The 23,862-nt window shown below is 38.4% G+C and overlaps 2 protein-coding genes across 11 annotated transcripts in view; one reads left to right on the forward strand and one right to left on the reverse strand.

The window, feature by feature from the left end:
- Positions 1-8,325: 8,325 nt before the first annotated feature.
- LOC141402207 (UPF0046 protein C25E10.12) lies at positions 8,326-9,926 on the reverse strand. The gene is made up of 3 exons (XM_073983046.1): positions 9,671-9,926; positions 9,235-9,612; positions 8,326-9,116 (listed from the first exon to the last, which is right to left on the reverse strand). The coding sequence occupies exons 2-3, from the start codon at positions 9,603-9,605 to the stop codon at positions 8,585-8,587; spliced, it is 903 nt and encodes a 300-aa protein (XP_073839147.1). The 5' UTR covers positions 9,606-9,612; positions 9,671-9,926; the 3' UTR covers positions 8,326-8,584.
- A 1,049-nt stretch (positions 9,927-10,975) lies between these two features.
- fry (microtubule binding protein furry) overlaps positions 10,976-23,862 on the forward strand; it is a 522,947-nt gene continuing 510,060 nt past the window's right edge. For 5 of the 10 annotated variants that reach the window (XM_073983048.1, XM_073983059.1, XM_073983061.1 and 2 more), the window contains exon 1: positions 10,976-11,426. In XM_073983048.1, coding sequence (XP_073839149.1) covers positions 11,387-11,426 — 40 coding nt within the window. In that variant the 5' untranslated portion in view covers positions 10,976-11,386. The remainder of the gene's footprint in view (positions 11,427-23,862) is intronic. The other 5 variants (XM_073983047.1, XM_073983057.1, XM_073983058.1 and 2 more) reach the window with 1 other exon arrangement.

The following is a 23,862-nucleotide window of genomic DNA, read 5'->3' on the forward strand; positions in this document are numbered from 1 at the left end:
AGCGATACACTTTCGAGTCTGCTATAGTAGTAAAAGGCAAACGCCTCATCGCAATCCAAGAAGAGCCAACTGGGAAAACTACAACTCTCTCGTTTCTTCAAGGCTGAGTGAGCTTCCTGAGCCCCACACAGCGGAGGAAATTGATAGACAGGTTGAAGGTCTCACAGGCATTCTTCGAGGTTGCTATGAGAAGACCTGCCCATTAACATATCCTGGTAGGAGAACTCAACCAGTTTGGTGGAACAAAGATTTGGCCAAACTTAGGAAGAACAGTAGGAAAACTTATAACAAGGCTAGTAAATCAAAACTCAGTACCGATTGGGATCTTTACAGAGATGCCTTCAACAAGTACAAGAGTGAGATTAGGAAGGCCAAAAGAAACTCATGGATAAACTTTAGCGAGGCCGTAGAGGAGGTTAGTGCAGCAGCGAGGTTCCGCAAGGTGATCTCAAAGGACCCCAAACCCATTGGGAGCATTATGCGAAACGACGGTACCTGGACTAACTCCGCTTCGGAGACTCTTGACCTGTTAGCAGAGACCCACTTCCCAGGGTGTAAGGATGCCAATCCGGGCCCGCATAGGGTGGCTTTGAGCAGGACTTACACCTTGGAGGATTCGGTCCTTGTTGACGAGCTAATAAGTGATCACAGAGTTTCATGGGCGATTAGTACTTTTCAGCCCTACAAGTCTCCTGGACCTGATGGTATAATTCCAGCGATGCTTCAGAATGCACCGACTAGTTTGGTTACCATACTGCGAAGGATCTTTAGGGCCTGCATTCTACTTTCGCACATACCGGCACTATGGAAAGAGGTAACTGTGACCTACATTCCCAAAGCAGGGAAGCCAAGTCATTCGTTACCTAAGGACTATAGGCCGATAAGCCTTTCTTCCTTTCTTCTAAAAACTTTGGAAAGGTTACTAGACTTGGAAATTAGATCACACATGAATGATGACATCATAAGCAGTTCACAACATGCTTATACCAAGGGGAAATCGACAGAAACAGCGCTGCATAACGTTGTGAGTTGTATAGAAAAGAATCTGGATGGTTCGAGTTCCACCCTAGCTGCCTTCCTAGATATCGAAGGTGCCTTTAATAACGTGAAACTCGAATCCATTCATTCTGCTCTAGAGTCACTGGGTGTCCCCTCTATCCTTACTAATTGGATTGATAGCATGCTGGAAAGTAGGCTTATAAATTCAAGTATTGGGAAGAGTTCCGTTAGGAAGTCGGTCACCAGAGGCACTCCACAGGGGGGAGTTCTATCTCCCCTACTTTGGCTTCTGGTGGTTAACGGGATACTTAAGGAATTTGAAAGACTAGGAACTCGGGTAGTTGCATATGCAGATGATGTAGTAATCCTAATAAGTGGGAAATATTTATCTACACTGTCTGAGCTTATGCAAGGTGCTCTGGTCAAACTCTCACGCTGGGCATACAACAATGGTCTTGGTGTGAACCCAGCAAAGACAGAGTTGGTACTATTCACCAAGAAGAGGAAAATAAATGAATTCACACCACCTACGCTAGATGGGGTGCGATTGACCCTCTCTACTGAGGCGAAATACCTGGGAGTGATCCTTGATCATCGGTTAAAATGGAAAAGGAACACGGAGGAGCGTACTAAGAGGGGTCTAATTGCACTTTATTCTTGCAAGAACTCCATAGGTAAGAGCTGGGGCTTAAGGCCACATGTAATACATTGGCTGTATAGGGCAGTGGTCTGCCCCATTCTGACCTATGGATGTCTTGTCTGGTGGCAAGCCCTGAACATTAACGCCAACCTGTCTAGGATATCTTCAGTGCAACGGGCTGCATCAGTTCTCATAACTGGGGCAGCAAAAAGCACCCCTCAGGCAGCCCTGAATGCTGTTCTGAATTTCCAAACACTGGACATTCTGACACAGTACCAAGCATCCAGGAGTGCCTTGAGGCTTAAGGAGATAAATCAGTGGCGTTGGTCAGAGCTTGGACATGCTAGTATTCTGAAACGGATAAACAGCCAGATTGGACTATGTGACAGAGGGGGTGATACTGACTATATTTCACCATTCCTGGACTTTCACAAAGTGAACGTGTTTATCCCTGACAGAAGTGCTTGGGAACAGGACAGACCACTGCCCGAGCGTCTACCCATTTTTACCGATGGTTCAAAAATGGAAGATGGTACGGGAGCTGGTGTGTACTGTGAAGAGTTGTTTTATATACTCAAAGTCTGGAGATTTAATTTAATTCAGTTTATTATTATTTCATTAAGAAGGATTGCGATGTACAAGTTGCAAGAGTAAACTTAGAACTAACTAGTAAAAAATAAAGAATGTAAAAAAAAGAATAGAGTTGCCATCTGACAGATAAAATAAAAGTGATGTCAATATCGAAATTACATATATAACATCTTTCCCCTCTAAGGAGAGAATAAGACTCTTGGTCTTCGAACCCTTGTCGAGCGCCGCAAACCTTGACCCCGTTCCTCCACATTTGATGGCGATGGTTCAGTGAATCCTAGAAACGGAGTGGATGACGAAGAAGCTAGGGTATCCTCATAAGCCTGTGTTGAGACAGATGGAGTTGCAAAATGTTCGGTCTGCTCTAGGCCAATCTCTGGACTAGCAGTCTCCACGTTCTCATCCTGTTGTTCGACTCCAGTTTCTTGTCGTTCGTCGGTGACATTGCTCGATACAGCTCCGTTGCTATATAGTCGACTCGCCAAGTTTTTCTTACTGTTGACTAGTGTGTGGCGACCGCAAGCACTAACATCATGCTGGTCTGTACCCCGAACTTGATCGATATGTCTCCTATAATACTTCCCCTGGAACAAAATTTCATAGTGGACATCTCCCAGACGTTTAGTCACCTTGCCTTTAAGCCATTTGTTGATGCGTGGATTTCCGGAAAGAAAGTACACAATTTGATTCCTTTCCAGTTCTCTGTACTTACAGCTGTTCTTCAGGTATTGTTTGGCTGTCACTTTACTATTAGTTTCTTCTGGCCGCACTAGATCCAGACGTGTTCGTAGTTGGCGTCCTAAAAACAACTGTGCTGGAGACTGACCTGTCGTAGAATGGGGTGCATTTCTGTACTGCCTCAGGAATTCGTTTAAATTCTCCTTCAGAGTCATTTTCGTTGTACACATAGCCTTTAATGCATTCTTCACAGTTTGGACACTTCGCTCTGCTTGGCCGTTAGTTGCTGGGTGGTAAGGGGCAGTAAATTTGTGATACTTCACGCCAATTCGTTGTATAAAATTCTTGAATTCTGCAGAAGAAAAATTTGTTCCATTGTCCGAAACCAATATTGATGGCACTCCATATGTAGCAAACACTTCATCAAGCAATGTTATGGTTGCAGCTGCGTTCATTGATTTGGTAACCTTTACCTCCAACCATTTAGAGAATGCATCACTAATAATGAGTAACATCATTCCCTCAAAGGGTCCCGCATAGTCTATGTGGACTCGCTCCCACGGAGCCTTGGGGTACTCCCAATGGTGATCTGTGCACTTCTTCGGAACATTTGCATATTTTGCACATCGCTCGCATTCCCTCGCAGTACCCTCAATGTCTTTGTCGATGCCGGGCCAGTATATAAAGGACCGGGCTATGCCTTTCATCTTAACCATTCCTAGATGGGCACCATGCAAATCTTTCATTAAATCGCCCCGAAATCTAGGAGGGATCACGATCCGGTGTTCGAACGTTAAACACCCAGATGATAATTTGTAGTTCATTTCTGGTGACTTGTAACCAGCTTTTGACAAACACTGTCCACTTTCCAATAATTTTACAATCTTACCAAGATGTGGATCCTTTCTCGTTTCCTGCGCAATTCGTTCGGCAGTTACTGGTAATTGATTAATTTGACGAATCATGAAACTGTCGAATTCATCAAAATCGTAAGCTGTGGCCTGACGAAGACCGAGCTTGTTCACTTTGTTTGATGGTGTTACTCGAGACAAATAATCGGCATTAATGTTTTCTTTCGAAGTTTTGTGGACCACCTCAAAATCAAAATTAGAAAGGAAGTCGGCGTAGTTTGCCATACGGGATATGCATAAAACAGGCAGCGTCTTACTCGGATGGAGAATTTGTACCAGCGGTTTGTGGTCAGTAATCAGAGTCCAATGACGGGCATACAAGTACTTAAAAAACTTTTGGACGGCCCACACTATGGCCAGCGCCTCTTTATCAATTTGCGAATATCGTTGCTCCGTCGCGTTCATGGTGCGGCTCGCGTAAGCAATTGGACGTTCCTGTCCATTAGGCAGACGGTGTGACAGAACAGCTCCCAGTCCCGTTTTGCTGGCGTCCGTTGCAAGAAGAAGAGGCAATGCTGGATCATACGGCATCAGCACTTGTGGCGATATCAACATTTGCTTTATTTTTGTATATGCTGTATCTGTATTTTTATTCCAATAGAACATACCTTTTTTCAAAACATCTCGAAGAGGTCTTTCTAGCGTAGACAGTTTTGGTATGAAATTCGAATAATACGACGCCTTTCCTAAAAATAGTTGTAATTCCTCCAACGTACTTGGTTTTGCCGCATGCATAATTGCTTCAATGTGCTTGTTGGATTTATGAATTCCTTTGGCGTCAATTTTGTGACCCAAAAATTCAATCGATGACGTCAAAAACACGCATTTTTTCTTATTTAACTTAAATCCAAATTCCTTCAATTTGGATAAAGCAATCTCAAGAACTTTCAAAAGTTCATCTACGTCTCTTGCGAATACCAGGATATCGTCAAAAAAGTTAAGAATATTAGGAATACCCTGTATAGCCGTTTCCATTGTCCTTTGCCAGATGGCCGGAATGTTAGCAGCTCCATAAACTGCACGAGTTGGGCGTATAAGTCCGTGTGTTGGAGTATTCAGCGTCAGGACATTGGCAAATTCGTCGTCAAGGACCAAGTGTGAATATGCGTCAGTAATGTCCAAATGGGCAAACACGGTCGAGCCTTTCATCCTGTTGAAAATATCCTCCGCTTTCGGAATGGGATGTTCGTCTATTACCATCTGTGGATTTACGGTTGGTTTGTAGTTACCCGTGATACGTATACCTCCATTCTTCTTCGTTACTACATGTGTAGTAGATGCCCATTCTGAATATTCTACTCTTTTGTAAAAACCCGCTGCAATTTTAGCATCTATTTCTTTGGCATATGCATCCCGTAATGCGAATGGTATTTCTCGGGGTCTTGCAAATTTTGGAGTAGAATCTTGCTTTAACTGCACTTTAATAGGTGGACCTTTGAACTTACCCGCGACATCACTGAATATATCTTCATGTTTGGCTAATATCAGTTGTAGTCGTTGCTGTTGATGTTCAGACAGAATAGGTTTTCTTACTGATACGGAGGCTACCTTCTCTCCTGCCACTGCTGACAACTCCGTCCCCACTGGTGTCTCTGTAGGGTCATGAAATAATTCTGCAAAATTTATTTCTCGAACAAAATGTGCGATCCACTCACGACCACACAACGTGTCAAATTCTCCATCCACTACATATAAGTTCAGCCTACGACTGGTTCTGCCTAAAGACACATTCACAACGGTCCGTCCGACGCACGTAATCTTGTGCCCTGTATAACTCGAGAATCGCCGGTCAGATTTTTTTAACACTGGTGTCTGCTTAATATTTTTTAAATTCTTCAAGCTAATAATACTGCATGGAGCACCAGTATCCAGTTCCATATCCACTTCCTGGCCGTCTATTTTCATTGTGATCATTTTCCGATCGAATGGCCCTTTCGTTTTGACTGCTGCCACCTGATACGTATGTGCTTCCTCGCTCTCATCTGACGACACCGACTCATCTATCTGTTTTGTGCTTGACTTGCACATTTTACTTATGTGGCCTGGCTTGCCGCATGTAAAACACTTTGCATTCTTGAATTTACAATCCTTCCGTACGTGTCGACCACCGCAACCATAACATCTCACCTCTGCCGTTTTATTCGCCTTCTGCTTGACACCATTTTTCGTCTTTACAGGTATAAATCCCAATTTGCATGTAGGTTCTGTCGTAATATTCTCGCTTGTATTTACTACCGTCGCTGATACTTGAGTTAACTCCCTTGCCGTGGCACACTCATATGCCTCCGCAAAACTCTTTGGTTGCTTGGCAATAATCTCGTCACAAATATTGCGAGATTCAACCCCGAATATCATTTGCTCTATCAGCATCCTATCCAGGAATGCCCCATACTCACACGATGCCGCTGCTTGCTTCAAGCGCAATGAAAAATTTGCCAAAGACTCCCCCACGTCCTGCCGTATCTGTCGAAATCTAAAACTTTCCGCATAAATATTTCTCCTTCCGTCGAAATGATTGATCAGTGTTGTTTTGATTTCTTCGTATTTCATTTCTTCTGGCTTCTTGGGACTAATTAGAATTTTGAGAGCTGTATTTAGCTCGGCACCCATGTGTACACGCGCATAATTATGATAATCTTCTTGCGCAATCTTGCTCAATTTCAACGCCCAATCGAATCTGTCGAAATAGTCTCTAACTGTTGAGCCATCTGCGCTTTTGTATTCGCTTATTGCAAAACGTGGTGGTCTCGTTGCATTTATGTCGTCTGACGTCACAGACTGCGGCCGCGATGTTTGCACCGCCTCCGTCACAGCCGTACGAATTGCATCCGCCAATGAAGCAAAAACTGCATTCATCTGCTCCTGGTTCATAATGTCTGTCCACTTCTGACACCAATTTTATATACTCAAAGTCTGGAGATTTAATTTAATTCAGTTTATTATTATTTCATTAAGAAGGATTGCGATGTACAAGTTGCAAGAGTAAACTTAGAACTAACTAGTAAAAAATAAAGAATGTAAAAAAAAGAATAGAGTTGCCATCTGACAGATAAAATAAAAGTGATGTCAATATCGAAATTACATATATAACAAGTTGAATATTAGCCGCTCATATAAACTTAGCGACGACTGCAGTGTCTTTCAGGCCGAGGTTTTTGCTGTTTTAAAAGCTTTAGAGCTACTAGCAGAAATGACACACAATGCAGATATAACAGCAACCATTTACGTGGACAGCCAAGCTGCCTTGAAGGCGCTTGGATCTTGCACCATCAAATCTAGGATTGTTCAAAACTGCAGGTCTCTTCTTAAAACAAGCAATTTGAACGTCAATTTTTGTTGGGTACCAGGGCATTGTGATGTTGAGGGTAATGAGATAGCTGATGAATTGGCGAGGCGTGGCTCCCAATCCTCGGACCTACGGGTAGAGGACTGTGTAAAGCCACCGCTCTGCTACTTCCTCGGCAAACTCAGGCAGCTCTACGCAGAGAAAACCGTAAGAATTTGGCAAGACACACCTAGATGCAGGGTATCTAAGTCAATCTGGCCGGCAATCTCAGGGCGTAGAACTGCGTCCCTTCTTTCACTTTGCAAGTCAGAAATCAGAATCGTTACAGGGGTCATAACTGGCCATTGCCGAATAAGATCTATGACTTGTAAGTGGGATGACAACAACATTGAGTATTGTAGGTTATGCGAGGATGAGGAGGAGACTGAGACAATCGAGCACCTTCTGTGTAGGTGTCCTAGACTAATGGTCAAAAGACATAAACTTTTTGGTGCGCATGTGATTGAATCTCTCTCTTTCTTCTCCACCATTGACCCTACAGTCCTGTTAGTTTACTGCAAGAGCTTAAATTGGCTCTGGGGCAGATCAACATAGGCTCCGAGTAGTCTTATATATACTCCTTTTAAAATCAATCCTCTTCTAAATCTGGTAATTTCCTCTACAATCACTCATTCTTTTTATTCCCCTCTACAATCACTCATTCTTTTTATTTCTCTCTCTCTCGTCTCATCACTCTCCACCTCCCTCCTTTCCCGTTTTTCCAACATAATACACCATCTTCTCCCATACAGCACACTTCATCATCATCATGTATCACCATCTGCAGGCAAAAAGCACAACATCACACTTCTACTCCACATCATCACCATTTACTTGCACACATCACCATATAGCCGGATCCGCAATTATTTCATTCATAGACGACTTACAACCCCTTCAAATCATCACCACTTACAACACAATAGTCAGGATGATCACAATGGACCTTAAGGTCTCCGAGTGGAGTGGCTGCCGACACGGCAGCTGCGCATCCTAAACCTAACCTAACCTAACCTAACATATTTCTTTTTTATATACATACATATAGAAGATTGAGGTTTCGACTAAGACTGTGTGCGCCAAAATACGCATGAAAAATTGGATAAAAACACTGATCATCACTGTAATACGAAACATTTAACACTTATCTTCCTTGGAAACTACAAAAAAAAAAACTAAAATTTGTTAAAAAATAAAAATATTTATTTATAATATTATGTTAAAAATAAAAAAACACATGTATAAAGTTTTGTACAAAAATATAAATCTGGCAATAATATCTACAAACATAAGTTTAAAAATAAAAATTTGTATATACAAAAAATATATATACAAATAAAAAACCTAATAAAAAACTTAAAAAATGAACTAGAAAACACACATTTTGTTCGATTACATGAATGTCTCTCACTCTTTCCTCTCCCTTAAGAAATACTTGGTCTAATCATCTTTACGCATACCAGGTGGTAGTGTTACATCAAAAACTATTGGCGGATTATTTGGTAAATAGTTGATATCGCATGTTGAGGCATTCACATATATTACACGTCCATCAGAGGTAATACCATAACCTTCATGTATATGTCCAAAAACATGATATTTTGGTTTAACACGTTTCTGTATGGTGGTCAGCAATTCAACACATCCGGCTCGTACACCCGAACAGCATAGATCACCATGACCTACAGGTGGGGTATGTGTTATAAGAATATCAATATCAGCAGGTATTTTATTCCATTTCTCAAGGCATGGTAGTCCTCGAGGCACATTAAAGGCCCATTTACAAAATTCCGGTTGCCAAGGACTGCCATAGATGCGTATACCCCATATCTCAAGTAATTCATCTTCGATATATGTACAATTTGTGAGGACATCACGAATATTTGGTGTTTGTACAGCGTCAGCAATGTTTTCTTTGGTATTGCCCAAGGTGGGCAAGTCATCGAGTATCGACATGCCAGTGTGTTTAGTTCTGTAAAAGGCAATCAACAATTTTTAGTTTCATTAAATGTGGGTAGTTGGGTAGACCGCAAATAGTTAAGACTTATCAGTGTCATTACATATTTGCAATGTGAAACTCACTGACTCACCTCTCCGAATTATTTTTATTTTGAAAAGGATGCGTAAATGTCTGATCAAAACTCAGCTCATGATTTCCCGCTATAACAATTTTATGTTTATGCGGTAGCGAACCAATCCATTGATTAAACTCCACCACTTCATCTATGTGACCACACTTTGTAAAATCACCAGCATGTATGAAGATATCACCATCAGGAATATCAAATTTCATATAGGGCGTCAGTGAATGGGTATCGCTCATACAAACAACGCGGGCCTTATTAAAGGCCACTCCAGTTTGTGGGGGTTTCATGGTGACTTTTATGACACGTTGAGTTTTGGAAATTTCTTTCCAAGCCATGGTGGGATTATGGGTAAGGGGATGTACTGGTATGTCCATGGTAAAGCTAAAATTGGGAAACAAAAATTAAAATCCTTCCTTAGAGGTAAATTATGTAAACAAACCTTTTTTAATCCTTTCTATGCTCCTTGCAGTTTGGCGTAAATTTTCTTAAAGTATTTAAACTTCTTTGTCAACCTTTTAAAACTCGACGTAAATCTCTTTTTGGGTCAATTGTTCATTTTGTACTGATTATTTTTTTGTTTATGTCTCATATACTATTTAATTTATTTTTTAATTATAAATTTAATAGATTGCTTCTGCAGAAAAATGTGTGCAAAATAAATGACGTAGGTGTGGTTATCGATTATCGGTGTAACTACACGTAAACGTAAAGTTGTGGTAAACGTAACGGTAGTTGTTGTAAATTAAGTATAGTAAAAATTGGTTTAGACTATGCACTTATACGATGATTAAGTACATTATCTCGATTAATATGACATATATGCTCTGTTCCAGAAGCTGCAAGAAGCTATTACTTTTTACTACGATAACATTTTTTCCTTTATGTTATCGCAAAAATAGTAAAAATTAGTAGATTCTTGCAGTGCTGGAACAGACCAATATTGTATGAAAATGACATCTTAAACCGACTGAATTTGCTGAACCAGGCATAGTCTAACCAAGGTATAACGCCATGTTACTATCAAGAGAGTAGTCCATCGTAATGATAATAAGAAGCCAGACGGCGAGGAGTTCTTGCCTTGCTTCATTTTTGACATATGGTCTGTTCCTTTACTTTTGAAAATGGTAAAACCGGCAAAAGTAGTAAAAGTTGTAAACTGCTCACATATGAATTGTATGGTGTTAGAAATAAAGGAACGCTTTCCGAGTAAAAAGTGGCAAAACTTGAAGATTCTTGCACGTAAAGGAACAGGGCCATAATATAAATATAAAAGAAGGTCGAACCAATTTCGAATGATGTTGCGCTATTTCTCTTTATTCTTTTATTCATGGCACAATAATACAGGTACAACGGCAAAAACAGCTGATTATCACACTAGTTGTCAAATTCATTATTGTGAATAAATTTACATACAAAAGGTAAACAAGCAATTCAAAGTGATGTGTTATTGTGAACAAATTTTGACGTTTGGTGTGGTAAATGGCCCGATTATTGTTAACTCCTTCTTATTCCTCCATGCTTTTTTTATAATTATGTCAGAAATGCTTATTATGCACCGAGGCATTAATGATTCGTTTACCATGATAATAAACGAATGTGTAAATTTCGTTTAACAAATGAAAAAAGTTACGTTCCAATAACTATGACTTCTCGGTTTTAATCGATAAAACGATAACCAGCAATTATCGAAGAACATATGTTTTTTATTTCACAATTACATTTCGAGACATTCACAATGGTCATAGGGACATTAATTTGTTTGATTGTCATATGGGACATTCACAATCAAATATGGTAGATTCACAATCAAATGCCGGCTGTTTTGTAAACAATTTGCTCTCCACAAAATTCATTTTATCACATTTCTCTTCTTCCTCTTTCTAAACAAAAGAAGAATGACAACTTCAAAAAATAAAACAGCTGATTTGACATTGGCGAACGTCAGAATAAATAATGATGCCAATCAAAAAATGGTGTTGATGGGAGGATGAAATAACAAAGAAAAGAAAACGAAACAACAAATTAATAAAATCGAATAAATAAATTGTGAAAAAATAATAAAACCGAGTGAAAAATAAAGATAATTATAAAGAAAAACTTAAAAGATATACGCTTTGTGAAATTAACGCTTCCAGATAACAAGAAGCTGGAAAACATGGACAACAATTTAGACCTTGCTGACGAAGAAAAACTTGGTAAGTCTGTGCGGTCCATCTTGTTTGGAAAATATGATATTTGCTTGGAAATATCGATAATTACATGGTCTGATATGTGGAAACAAATTCCTACCTTTACTTAAGGAATCTTCAAGCGGATCGTTGAGGATACAGGCTAAGTGCGCTAATTGCTAATTTGCTAAAATGGAATGGTGTTTTTTCTTGGTTTCTATTGGTTATGGTTAACTGGGACTTCTTATGTCTCTATCGGCATGTCTACATCGGACAACATTAATTTCGCAAAATTGCACATACATTGACCTCATTTCCTAAGAATGATTTTGTTAATCTTTTCGTGCCCTTTCTGGTTGAAGATTTCCTTTTCATGATTTTTTCTTTGTCACATTTAATTTAAATGGCAAAAGAGAATCTAAAGAACACAAACACAAGAGCTTTACTTGGAATTATTGATAGGTCTGTATTCAGTCTGTGTCTGAAGCAATGATTCATTTGTAACACATTCGGCGGATTCGGCATTGTCAAAGTAAACAAAAAGAAAATGGGGAAGTAATCCCAATAGGAAGAGATATGCATTTATAGGTCTTATATAGTTTATTGATCTAATTAGAAATTACCAGATAATCGAATAGAATTTATGAACATGGCGCCACTATGGGTTTATTGCTATACATAAATTTTCAGGATAGGAAAGACAACATCAAATTAGGTGTGTTCGTTTACTCAACAATTTGTACAAATTTGTACAAGTTCAGTAACTTCTTGTAATCTGCTAAGGTCTTTTGCATTGTACTGTAGAGTAAACGAACAACATCCAGTAACAATTTGTACAAATTTTGAGTAAACGAACACACATATTGATATAGCTTGGAAGTTGAAATAGAACAGTGGAATATAAATAGAATAGTGGAACATTAATTCTGGTTCAATGAGGCGTAAAGTTGGATATAGGTACCCGGAGAAACTGCGCCAACCGAATTGGGTTTGACCACAAATCTGTGGAACGCAGATTTGTTGGGTTGGAAGGGCAATTGAAAGAATATGAAACACCGCGAGGGCTTTGAAAGCAGAAAGGAGAGTAAAGGTACACTTTTCGAATAAAAATTGGTAAAACTTGAAGATTCTTGCACGTAAAGGAACATCTATAGGCTATAGCCATTTGATGACTTCGGAGATCGCCTGTTTATACGTGGTTTTTATGCAGATCGCTATCGACAATCGGTTAACGTTCGATGGTATGACATCTTGGATGTTTTCACGATAGCGCCGAAAGTCCTTACGGATGTGTCTGGGAGGTGAATAAGATAAGATACCAGCAGGACATTATGTTCTCTGATTAATAGCATTCTTGTCTCCCTATGAAGGTGATCCAGAATAGAATGGACACAGCGCGTTGCAACCCGGAGAGAGAGGAAGGAAGACGGAACGTCGCTACCAATGTTTCCTTATCACAGATAAAGATCTGTTCTTCATCACGATCTAACAACACCATCATCTTCACATTTTTATACCATCAACAACCTATACTTTTAGATTGCTAACAACATTGTTCCACAAACATCCCAGAAGGGACGAGATGGCTGCGCATCTTTAAACCAAACATAACCTTATAACAACCCCAGGATGGGTCAGTTAATGCTTATCAAAGACTACCCCAGTATTTAAAGTGTTCCACGACAATCGGATCTACGCATGGGAACGATCCGAGTTGAGTGGCTTAAAAACTATTTCCCAAGAACATGCCTTAAAAGACAAGTGGACCTGCCGCCCAATTCTGTATTTAGCTAAATGATGGAGGATCTACAATTGTAGAAAAGTTTTACAATAATAAAAAAACATAAGAATTGAGGGTCAATAAGCGCTGAGGGGTTTTCTCACCGAGGAATGTTTTTTAATGTTTTCAATCCTGCTGAACGGATGGGTTTGATTCGTTAGTGTGGCGTGTTGACCTGCGCCACATACGGAACAGATGTTTGTTGTCGTCAATTCGTGTCCATTAGAAATTCGTGCGACTGTAGATGATCTCTCTAGCAACGTCTGACTTCTCTCTGTAGATTAGGAAGATACTTCATGCAAACATCTAAGATTTCAATTTAATTATGAAGAATCTCACCATGAGGTCCAAACAGGTACTGCATAAAGAGCGGATTACTATGGATTATGGATGATATTCCTTGAAAAAAATATTCTTAAAAAATCCAAGCTTTATGGATGATAGTCCTTGAAAAAAATATTCTTAAAAAATCCAAGCTTTATGGATGATAGTCCTTGAAAAAAATATTCTTAAAAAATCCAAGCTTTATGGATGATAGTCCTTGAAAAAAATATTCTTAAAAAATCCACGCTTTATGGATGATAGTCCTTGAAAAAAATATTCTTAAAAAATCCAAGCTTTATGGATGATAGTCCTTGAAAAAAATATTCTTAAAAAATCCACGCTTTATGGATGATAGTCCTTGAAAAAAATATTCTTAAAAAATCCACGCTTTATGGATGATAGTCCTTGAAAAAAATATTCTTAAAAAATCCACGCTTTATGGATGATAGTCCTTGAAAAAAATATTCTTAAAAAATCCACGCTTTATGGATGATAGTCCTTGAAAAAATATTCTTAAAAAATCCACGCTTTATGGATGATAGTCCTTGAAAAAAATATTCTTAAAAAATCCACGCTTTATGGATGATAGTCCTTGAAAAAAATATTCTTAAAAAATCCACGCTTTATGGATGATAGTCCTTGAAAAAAGTATTCTTAAAAAATCCATGCTTTATGGATGATAGTCCTTGAAAAAAATATTCTTAAAAAATCCACGCTTTATGGATTATAGTCCTTGAAAAAAATATTCTTAAAAAATCCACGATTTAGGGATGATAGTCCTTGAAAAAAATATTCTTAAAAAAACCAAGCTTTATGGGTTATATTCCTTGAAAAAAATATTCTTAAAAAATCCATGCTTTATGGATGATAGTCTTTGAAAAAAAGATTCTTAAAAAATCCACGCTTTATGGATGATAGTCCTTGAAAAAAATATTCTTAAAAAATCCACGCTTTATGGATGATAATCCTTGAAAAAAATATTCTTAAAAAATCCACGCTTTATGGATGATAGTCCTTGAAAAAAATATTCTTAAAAAATCCACGCTTTATGGATGATAGTCCTTGAAAAAAATATTCTTAAAAAAACCACGCTTTATGGATGATAGTCCTTGAAAAAAATATTCTTAAAAAATCCTCGCTTTATGGATGATAGTCCTTGAAAAAAATATTCTTAAAAAATCCACGCTTTATGGATGATAGTAATTAAAAAATATTCTTAAAAAATCCACGATTTAGGGATGATAGCCCTTGAAAAAAATATTCTTAAAAAAACCAAGGTTTATGGGTTATATTCTTTGAAAAAAATATTCTTAAAAAATCCATACTTTATGGATAATAGTCTTTGAAAAAGAGATTCTTAAAAAATCCACGCTTTATGGATGATAGTCCTTGAAAAAAATATTCTTAAAAAATCCTCGCTTTATGGATGATAGTCCTTGAAAAAAATATTCTTAAAAAATCCACGCTTTATGGATGATAGTAATTAAAAAATATTCTTAAAAAATCCACGATTTAGGGATGATAGCCCTTGAAAAAAATATTCTTAAAAAAACCAAGCTTTATGGGTTATATTCTTTGAAAAAAATATTCTTAAAAAATCCATACTTTATGGATAATAGTCTTTGAAAAAGAGATTCTTAAAAAATCCACGCTTTATGGATGATAGTCCTTGAAAAAAATATTCTTAAAAAATCCACGCTTTATGGATGATAGTCCTTGAAAAAAATATTCTTAAAAAAACCACGCTTTATGGATGATAGTCCTTGAAAAAAATATTCTTAAAAAATCCACGCTTTATGGATGATAGTCCTTGAAAAAAATATTCTTAAAAAATCCACGCTTTATGGATGATAGTCATTGAAAAAAAATATTCTTAAAAAATCCACGCTTTATGGATGATAGTTCTTGAAAAAAATATTCTTAAAAAATCCATGCTTTATGGATGATAGTCCTTGAAAAAAATATTCTTAAAAAATCCACGATTTATGGATGATAGTCTTTGAAAAAAATATTCTTAAAAAATCCACGCTTTATGGATGATAGTCCTTGAAAAAAATATTCTTAAAAAATCCACGCTTTATGGATGATAGTCCTTGAAAAAAATATTCTTAAAAAATCCACGCTTTATGGATGATAGTCCTTGAAAAAAATATTCTTAAAAAATCCACGCTTTATGGATGATAGTCCTTGAAAGAAATATTCTTAAAAAATCCACGCTTTATGGATGATAGTCCTTGAAAAAATATTCTTAAAAAATCCATGCTTTATGGATGATAGTACTTGAAAAAAAGATTCTTAAAAAATCCACGCTTTATGGATGATAGTCCTTGAAAGAATATTCTTAAAAAATCTACGCTTTATGGATGATAGTCCTTGAAAAAAAATTTTCTTAAAAAATCCTTGAAAGAAATATTCTTAAAAAAATCCACTCTTTATGGATGATAGTCCTTGAAAAAAATTTTTCTTAAAAAATCCATGCCTTATGGATGATAGTCCTTGAAAAAAAATATTCTTAAAAAATCCACGCTTGATGGACGATAGTTGTACAATTGCGGGGTTGGCCTGGAGTGGACTGTAAATCGTCTTAAGCGTTTTGCGGTGGCAACTCCTTAATTGTATTTAAGCGGATGATTGTTTTAATAAAAAATGAGGTTGTGTCTTCAAATTTCAGCAGGGTTTTATTAGACTGTTTTCGATTCGTCTTCTATGCGACAAGTAAAAACATTTTGTTTTTTTTTTTTCAGAAATTTTGGTTTGTACAAAGTACAAAAAAAAGAAACAAATGGAATTAGATTGAAGACTTGTTAAATGAGTGAATGCTCATTGGTGTATAGTTACCCTATTAACAGTTCTAATACAATTCTGTTAATGTGGATTATAAATTCAAATGATAATGCATTATATTCAGATACTTAATAACTAGTTGTTGAACATAGTTCAACTTTCAACTTTTGCTGAAAGGTAGGTTAGGTTAGGTTAAAGGACGCGCAGCTGTCGTGTTGGACAGCCACTCCACTCGGAGACCTTATGGTCCATTGTGTTCATCCTATAGTAAGGGTAGGAGAAAAGAAAAGAAATAATAGCATAGGATGTATCGAGTTTAGAAGTAAGAAAAAGGAATAATTAAGTAAATTAGAAGATAGTTGAGAATGATTAAGTAAGTGCTACGGATTGAGAAATTATTTGTAAAGAGAGAGAGCGAGTAAGGAGGTTTGCCGTATTAAGATGCTGTAGTTTGTTCATGTTGAAGCCACTTCAGACCCTTGGCGAGAAGAAGCAGTGTTGTCGGCTCGGCTTGGCAGAATGTTGTCAGAGATGATAACGTATGTTCACCCATTGTTTGAATTCTCCTGGTCCTGAGCATTGGACAACGGCATAATAAGTGCTCAATCGTCTCTGTTTCTTCTTCGTCTTCGCATAATCTGCAGTAGTCCGTGGGGTCATCTCTATCCCATTTGCAGGTCATTGATCTTATCCTGCAGTGTCCCGTGATAACTCCAATCATTAGTTTTAGGTCGGGTTTTCTCATAGAGAGTAGGGAAGTGGTCTTCCGTTTGGAGAGGTTGGGCCAGATTGCCTTTGATACCTTGCAGCCAGGTTCGCTATTCCAAATCTGACCAGCCTTCTCCCTGTATGTTTGTTCTAGGAGCCGCATGAAGTGACACAGGGGTGGCCTGATTGAGTTATCGATTTCGATGTCGTTTGACTCAGATCCGCGACGTGCCAGTTCATCCGCCTTTTCATTTCCCTCGATGTCGCAATGCCCCGGGACCCAGCACAAGGTAACGATTGATCGTAGGGCCTCCAAAGCTTTCCTGCAGTGCAAGACTGCAGCAGATTTGATTGAATGGGATCTAAGTGATTTTAGGGCCGCTTGGCTATCCACATAGATAGTCACTGGTCCGGCTATATCCCCTTCCATGTTTTTAATCAATTCTGCTGCTTTCGTGACCGCAAGGATTTCGGCTTGGAAGACGCTACAATTTTCGCTTAGCTTGTACGAGATCCGTAAGTTGAGGGTATCGCTGTAGACGCCCGCTCCTGCTCCCTTATCCATCTTGGATCCGTCGGTATAAATCTCTATACCGGGTAGAGGTAGGGAGTTGTGGGTCCAGGCTTCTCTGTCAGGTATCCGAACTTCAATGTCGTCGAAGTGTAATTGTGGTGATATATAGTCACTGATTACCTCCAAACCCACTGATAGTCCAGATTGTCGTAAGATAGCAGCATGGCCGTATTCGAAGTTACGCCATGAATTTAACTCCTTGAGTCGGAGAGCACTCTTTGCTGCCAACTCCTGTACCACGAGATTCATCGAATGAAGATCCAGTAATACATTGAGAGCAGCCTGTGGAGTGCTTTTCATGGCACCGGTAATTAGGAGAGATGCCGCTCTTTGAACGACATTAATCTTACGGAGAAGGGATGTCTTACTCAGTGCATTCCACCATACCAATGAACCATAAGTCATAATGGGGCGAACTATGGCCGTAAAAATCCAGTGTATGACCTGTGGTTTCAAACCCCAACTCTTACCAATAGAGTTCTTGCAAGAATATAGGGCTATAAGTCCTCTCTTGGCACGTTCCTCGACATTCCTTTTCCACGTTAGTTGGTGGTCCAGGATAATGCCAAGGTACTTGGCCTCTTGGGAGAGCTTTAGGGCCACTCCATCCAGCGTTGGTAGGGTGAATGGTTTGACTTTTCTCTTGTTCTTGAAGCCCTTTGTCGTTGGTTGATTCGGGGGAAGAGATTTCAAGCTGCTTACGGACTTCTCCGGTTATCTGTATTTTTACAGATTGGTCATGGAACGATTGAGTGATTTTTAAGGTTTAGCCGTTCGACAAGTTTGATGGAAATGACACTATGTCTTGCCTCTGAGTTCAGAATTATGCGAACCTGGTCGCACCCGTCGGCAGTTAAAACTTTGGCCAATGCTGTGGGTGAGAACACATGAATTTTTGATCGAAAGCTCAGGCGATCACTGACATTCGACTTGGGCTTGGTCGGATTTGGTCGACGTTCTTTAGATGTTGCAGAGCCCGATGATTTGGAAGTGAACGATTTGGTTGATCTTTTCTTCCCTTGTTAGGAGAAGTCTCTGGTTCCGGGCTCACGCTTGGGGACATGGACCTTCTTTCGGGAACAGTTGTTTTGGATGGATGTGTGTCCAGATGAAGCATTGTGTGGTGTGATTTGCCACACACCACGCATGTCTTCCTGCTGGGACAGAATTCTCTTTTATGAGCAGTGCATAAGCAGTTAAAGCAAAATCCCTTTTGCTTAGCATCGCTTCTTCGTTGAATAACAATCGTTTTGTGGAATTTAGGGCATGAGCGGATAAAATGTCTCTCATGACACATGCGACATTTTGGGAGGGAAGACGTGTTGCTGAAAACGTAAGATGTTATTAAAGGTGTGAGCATAGGGAAAGCAAATTAACAATTTGGGAGGATGCAAAGTTTTGACCAGTGGGCGAACAATGATTCCGTTCTGCTTGCGAATTTCGTCTACGCGAACTCTGGAATCTTTACCCATAAACACTTTAATGATTCTACCAAGTCGCAATTTTGTAGGAGGAAGGTTATCTTCTTTAACAACAAGGTCATCAGGTGCTAAATTTCGCTGGGTTTGCTTCCATTTGTACCGTCGTTGAAGCGTAGTAATATATTCATTCTTCTAGCGTTTAGCAAAGTTCAGTTGTATGGGTTTCAATCGTTGCCATCGATTCATAAGAGGTGTGAGTGGAACTAACTAACGGTCTAGTGTTCAGAATACTTTCAATTCTCACCAGTAGTGTGGAAAATTCTTCATATGTATATTTTGTGTTTCCTGCAACCTTTTTTAAATGTGTCTTCATGCTTTTAACAGCGGCTTCCCTCAAGCCATCCATGTGTGGAGCATGTGGCGGTATGAAATGCCAAGTGAATTCATGTAAATTGTACTTGGAAACTATATGTTGTTCAGCGGATCGAAGAAAAGCCTTGTATTCCTTGGATAGAGAACGGCTTGCTCCCACAATGTTAGTTCCATTGTCAGAAAAGACTTGTCTGGGAAGACCTCTTCGGCCTACAAATCCCCTGAAGTTGCAAGAAAGGCTTCAGATGACAAGTCGGAACACACTTCTAAATGAATTGCTCTAGTTGATAGGCAGACGAAAATGGATGCATACCCTTTGTGGAGTTTCGCATTTCGTAGACGGTATGTTTTAAGATCGAATGGTCCCGCAAAGTCAAGTCCAGTGTTGGTAAATGGCAGGAAAAATGTACAACGTTCTATTCCCAGCAAAATGTTTGATGCCAAAGATGCCATTCAATCATGGGTGCAAGTGATCTGGCATGTCATCTTTTTAGCATCTTCATCGATGAATTTTATATGAGCGTGGACCCCAAAAGATGCTATTCATTGTTGGATCCAAAGCATATCATTTACACCAATGCTTTGACATGTCATTTCCACCAATGCATTGGCATATCATTGTCACCAACCCCTTGCAGTTTTAACAACGTTTGTTGTGATTTCGAGTGTCCGACAACATCAAGCCTATGTAAATAAATAACCTTATATATTTCGAAAAATGTGTATAAATAAAAACACAAAATTCATCTTTATTGGATCGATGGAATAGGTTCAAATGCTGATGAAAATATCGGATCTTTCACGACTTCCTTTGCATGTGTTCAAATGCTGATGAAAAGATCGGATCTTTCCCGACTTCCTTTGCATTGGTTCAAATGCTAATGAAAAGATCGGATCTTTCACGACTTCATTTGAACCAATGCAAAAGATGCCATGAAATCACGTCATCGCATGGAACCCCTTCCTTCAAATTTTGCTGGGTTGGTAATGGGCCATGATTTGGTTTTGGATGCGGTGTTTATATATAGTACAAGTGCGACAATTGCGAATACAGGAGCGAACTGCACTTTTTAGGCGGATGACAAAGAATTCTTGTCTAATTGCTCGTAACATTACTCAATAAATAGCTTGCAGAATCGATACTTTTCGGGAAGAATAATTGGATGTCTTTCATTGTAACTGTCATCAGTGTTGACTAAACGACCATTTGCACGGAGTAGTTTGGCTTCATCAAGTAATGGATTTAGGGTTAATAGTCTGCTTTTTCTTGATATTTGTTGGTTAGATTCTAACGTCTGGTATTCCCACGAATAGTGAGCCGTTTGTGCCAGTCGAATAAAATGGTATTTAACAAATGATATTTCTTTAGAAAGTATGACGTTTTTCTGAAGTCCGGGAATAGCCTTTCTTCGGCATCCATTTATAAAACGAAAGGCATAAGAAAAGACTCGGAGAGCACGTGCAAGGGATGAAAAATCTTCCAACAGAATGTCACCAACAACTTGTGCGTGTAAGGAAAAAACTTTTTCTCGAGTTCTGGTTCTTTGGTTGTCTTCGATTTTGGCCAGTGTTCTGGATCTTTGATTAACCAATTTGGTCCATGCCACCAAAGTTCGTTTCCTTTAAGTTCTTCAGCTGTACATCCGCTGGTCCCAAGGTCTGCAGGATTGTCAGCAGAAGCAACATGTCTCCAGTTGACATTTCCCACGTTATCAAGTATTTCGGAGACTTTATTAGCTACAAAGGTCTTCCAATGGAAAGGTGGCTTACTGACCCATGTTAATGTTATCGTAGAGTCAGTCCATAAATAGATTTCCGGTGATGAAATGTCCAGATTCTGACAAACAGATTTAATGAGTTTTGACAGCATGGCGGCCCCGCAGATTTCTAGCCTTGGAAGACTCACAGTTTTCAAGGGAGCAACTTTACTTTTTGAGACCAGCGGGTTTGTGTGTTTTATATTATCAGGAGAGGCGGCTCTGATATATATACAGGCGCAATATTCTTTTTCAGAGGCATCACAATAGCCGTGTATTTGAATTTGATTTGCAGGAGAGAAATGAATCCAACGTGAAATTTGGATCTTTTCGATCTCGGAAAAATTTAATATGAAAGCGTTCCATTTTTCATATGACTGAGGTGTTAATTCCTCGTCCCAGTTAGTGTCACCAATCCACAGCTGTTGCATCAACACTTTCGCAACTACGATAATGGGTACCAACCATCCAGCAGGATCGAACAACTTTGCAACTATTGACAAAACTTTTCGTTTTGTTACAGAACAATTGGGTAAATCGAAATGTGTCACCTTATAGAAGAAATGATCGGAAATTGCATTCCACTGAATACCCAAAGTTTTTGTTTCACTGACCTCTTCTAGCCGTAAGAAATCTTCGCTAAGAAGATCCTCCGGGGCAGATTTAATAGTGTTTGAGGATGATTTGATGTGATTTTCTTTAAGGGAAAACCAGCGGAATTTAGCAAATCAATTAAATCTTAAGGATCTGTGATGCGGTTGGATGTTAGTCTTTACTATCATTGCTTAATTAAAGTAAAGTTCGTATCGACAGGTATGGTGCACAATTTACCCCAAATGTGGCAGTATTTAAGCAATAATCTTCAACTTTTTCTAAAGGAGAAGATCGGAACAAAATTCGTTGAAATTGCTGGTCCTTTTCATGAACAAATATTTGGCGGTACATTTTTTGGATGTCGCCATTGAAAACATATTTGAAGAATCTCCAGCGTAAAACCACGTTCATTAAATCATTTTGCAATTTAGGTCCAGTGTAAAGAATATCATTTCAGATACTTAATAACTAGTTGTTGAACATATTTCAACAATAGTCCTTGAAAAAATATTCTTAAAAATATCCGTGATTTATGGATGATAGTCCTTGAAAAAATATTCTTAAAAAAATCCCCGTTTTATGGATGATAGTCCTTGAAAAATATTCTTAAAAAATCCACGCTTGATGGACGATAGCTCTTCTTAAAAATCCACGCTTGATGGACGATACCCCATCTTAAAAATCCACGCTTTATGGATGATAGTGCTAGAAAAAGGTATTCATAAAAAAATACACGCTTTATGGGGATGATAGTCCTTGAAAAAATATTCTTAAAAATCCACGCTTTATGAATGATAGTCCTTGAAACAAATAATCTTAAAAATCCACGCTTGATGGACGATAGCCCTTGGAAAAATATTCTTAAAAATCCACGCTTGATGGACGATAGCCCTTGGAAAAATATTCTTAAAAATCCACGTTTGATGGACGATAGCCCTTGGAAAAATATTCTTAAAAATCCACGCTTCATGAATGATATTCCTTGAAAAAAATATTATTAAAAAATCAATCCTTTTATGGATCATAGTCCTTGAAAGAAGTATTCTTAAAAAATCCACGTTTTATGGATGATAGTTCTTAAGAAAAATATTTTTAAAATTCCATGCTTGGTAGAAGATTGTCCTTGAAAAAATATTTTTATGAATTCAGTTCTTGGTGGCTGATAGTACTTGAAAAAAAAAATATTCTTAAACAAATTCAAGCATCAATTATTTGAGTTATTCTACGAATTTAATACAAAATAAATGTGTACTTTGTTTGTTATATTTGAATATATCTTATTGAGTTTCTTTTCATAAATATTTGTGTTGGTGTAGAGAGTAGTCTCATCCAGACAAATTGAAATTCAGAATCAAAACAAACGAAAACACAAATACCACACGGAAATACCTACTGCAAAAAATTACAAACGATTCATTCATAAAACGAAATCGTAAAGCAAATCGTACAATTACTACGAAACGAAAGAAAATTGCACAATGAAAACAACACCAAAAGAAGCGTATCAAAACAAAACCTTGATAATAGCCCTGAAGTAAAATAACAAAAAAAAAAAAAATCAGTGCCGTAGTTGTTGCCCACGACAACACAATCTTCAGATATTACCCAACGAATAGAACGAAATAAAAGACAATAAATAGAAAATATTATAGTTGGAAGGTTGTCATAGTGATAACCCACATACATAACTACTACAACATTATTACATAAAAAAAATCTGAAATACCTAACAGTATCTACGTTGTCTGGAGGGGGTGGAATACAATAAAGGTAGCTTTAGCATTTTATTCTTATATTCAAGGAAGACAAGAGCGATTTGTATAATACTTCCACAAAACGTTAAAACTATCACAACGTTGAAAGCTACATATGTATATGTCGGGGTTAACGTGAATACCGACCTTACGCTCTAACCCACGGTGCTCTCAACATGGGATGGAAACAATGTGTTCATCAGCGCCCCCAACACCAAAGTGTGCGTACCATATTGTTCCTACCCATTTGGGCGTATTTAACCCTTTGGTTTGGGGCGGAGCCTATCTAACATTCCTGCATTCTATGGGTCGGACACTAGGTTGATAATGCAACTCCACATTTGAGCCGAAACTCTACCTACGATTTGGGTTTAAGCCACAGCCCCCGCGATGCT

The sequence above is a fragment of the Musca autumnalis genome, unplaced genomic scaffold (assembly GCF_047663935.1).
Source record: "Musca autumnalis isolate F117 unplaced genomic scaffold, ASM4766393v1 scaffold_4, whole genome shotgun sequence".
Taxonomy (NCBI): Eukaryota; Metazoa; Arthropoda; class Insecta; order Diptera; family Muscidae; genus Musca; species Musca autumnalis.

What these genes read in the sequence shown, in the direction of transcription:
- LOC141402207 (XM_073983046.1), bottom strand. Translation starts at nt 9,605, where the DNA reads ATGGACATACCAGTACATCCCCTTACCCATAATCCCACCATGGCTTGG. An exon ending in AATAAAAATAATTCGGAGAG is followed by an intron (nt 9,117 to 9,234) that starts GTGAGTCAGTGA and finishes TGCCTTTTACAG; the next exon opens with AACTAAACACACTGGCATGT.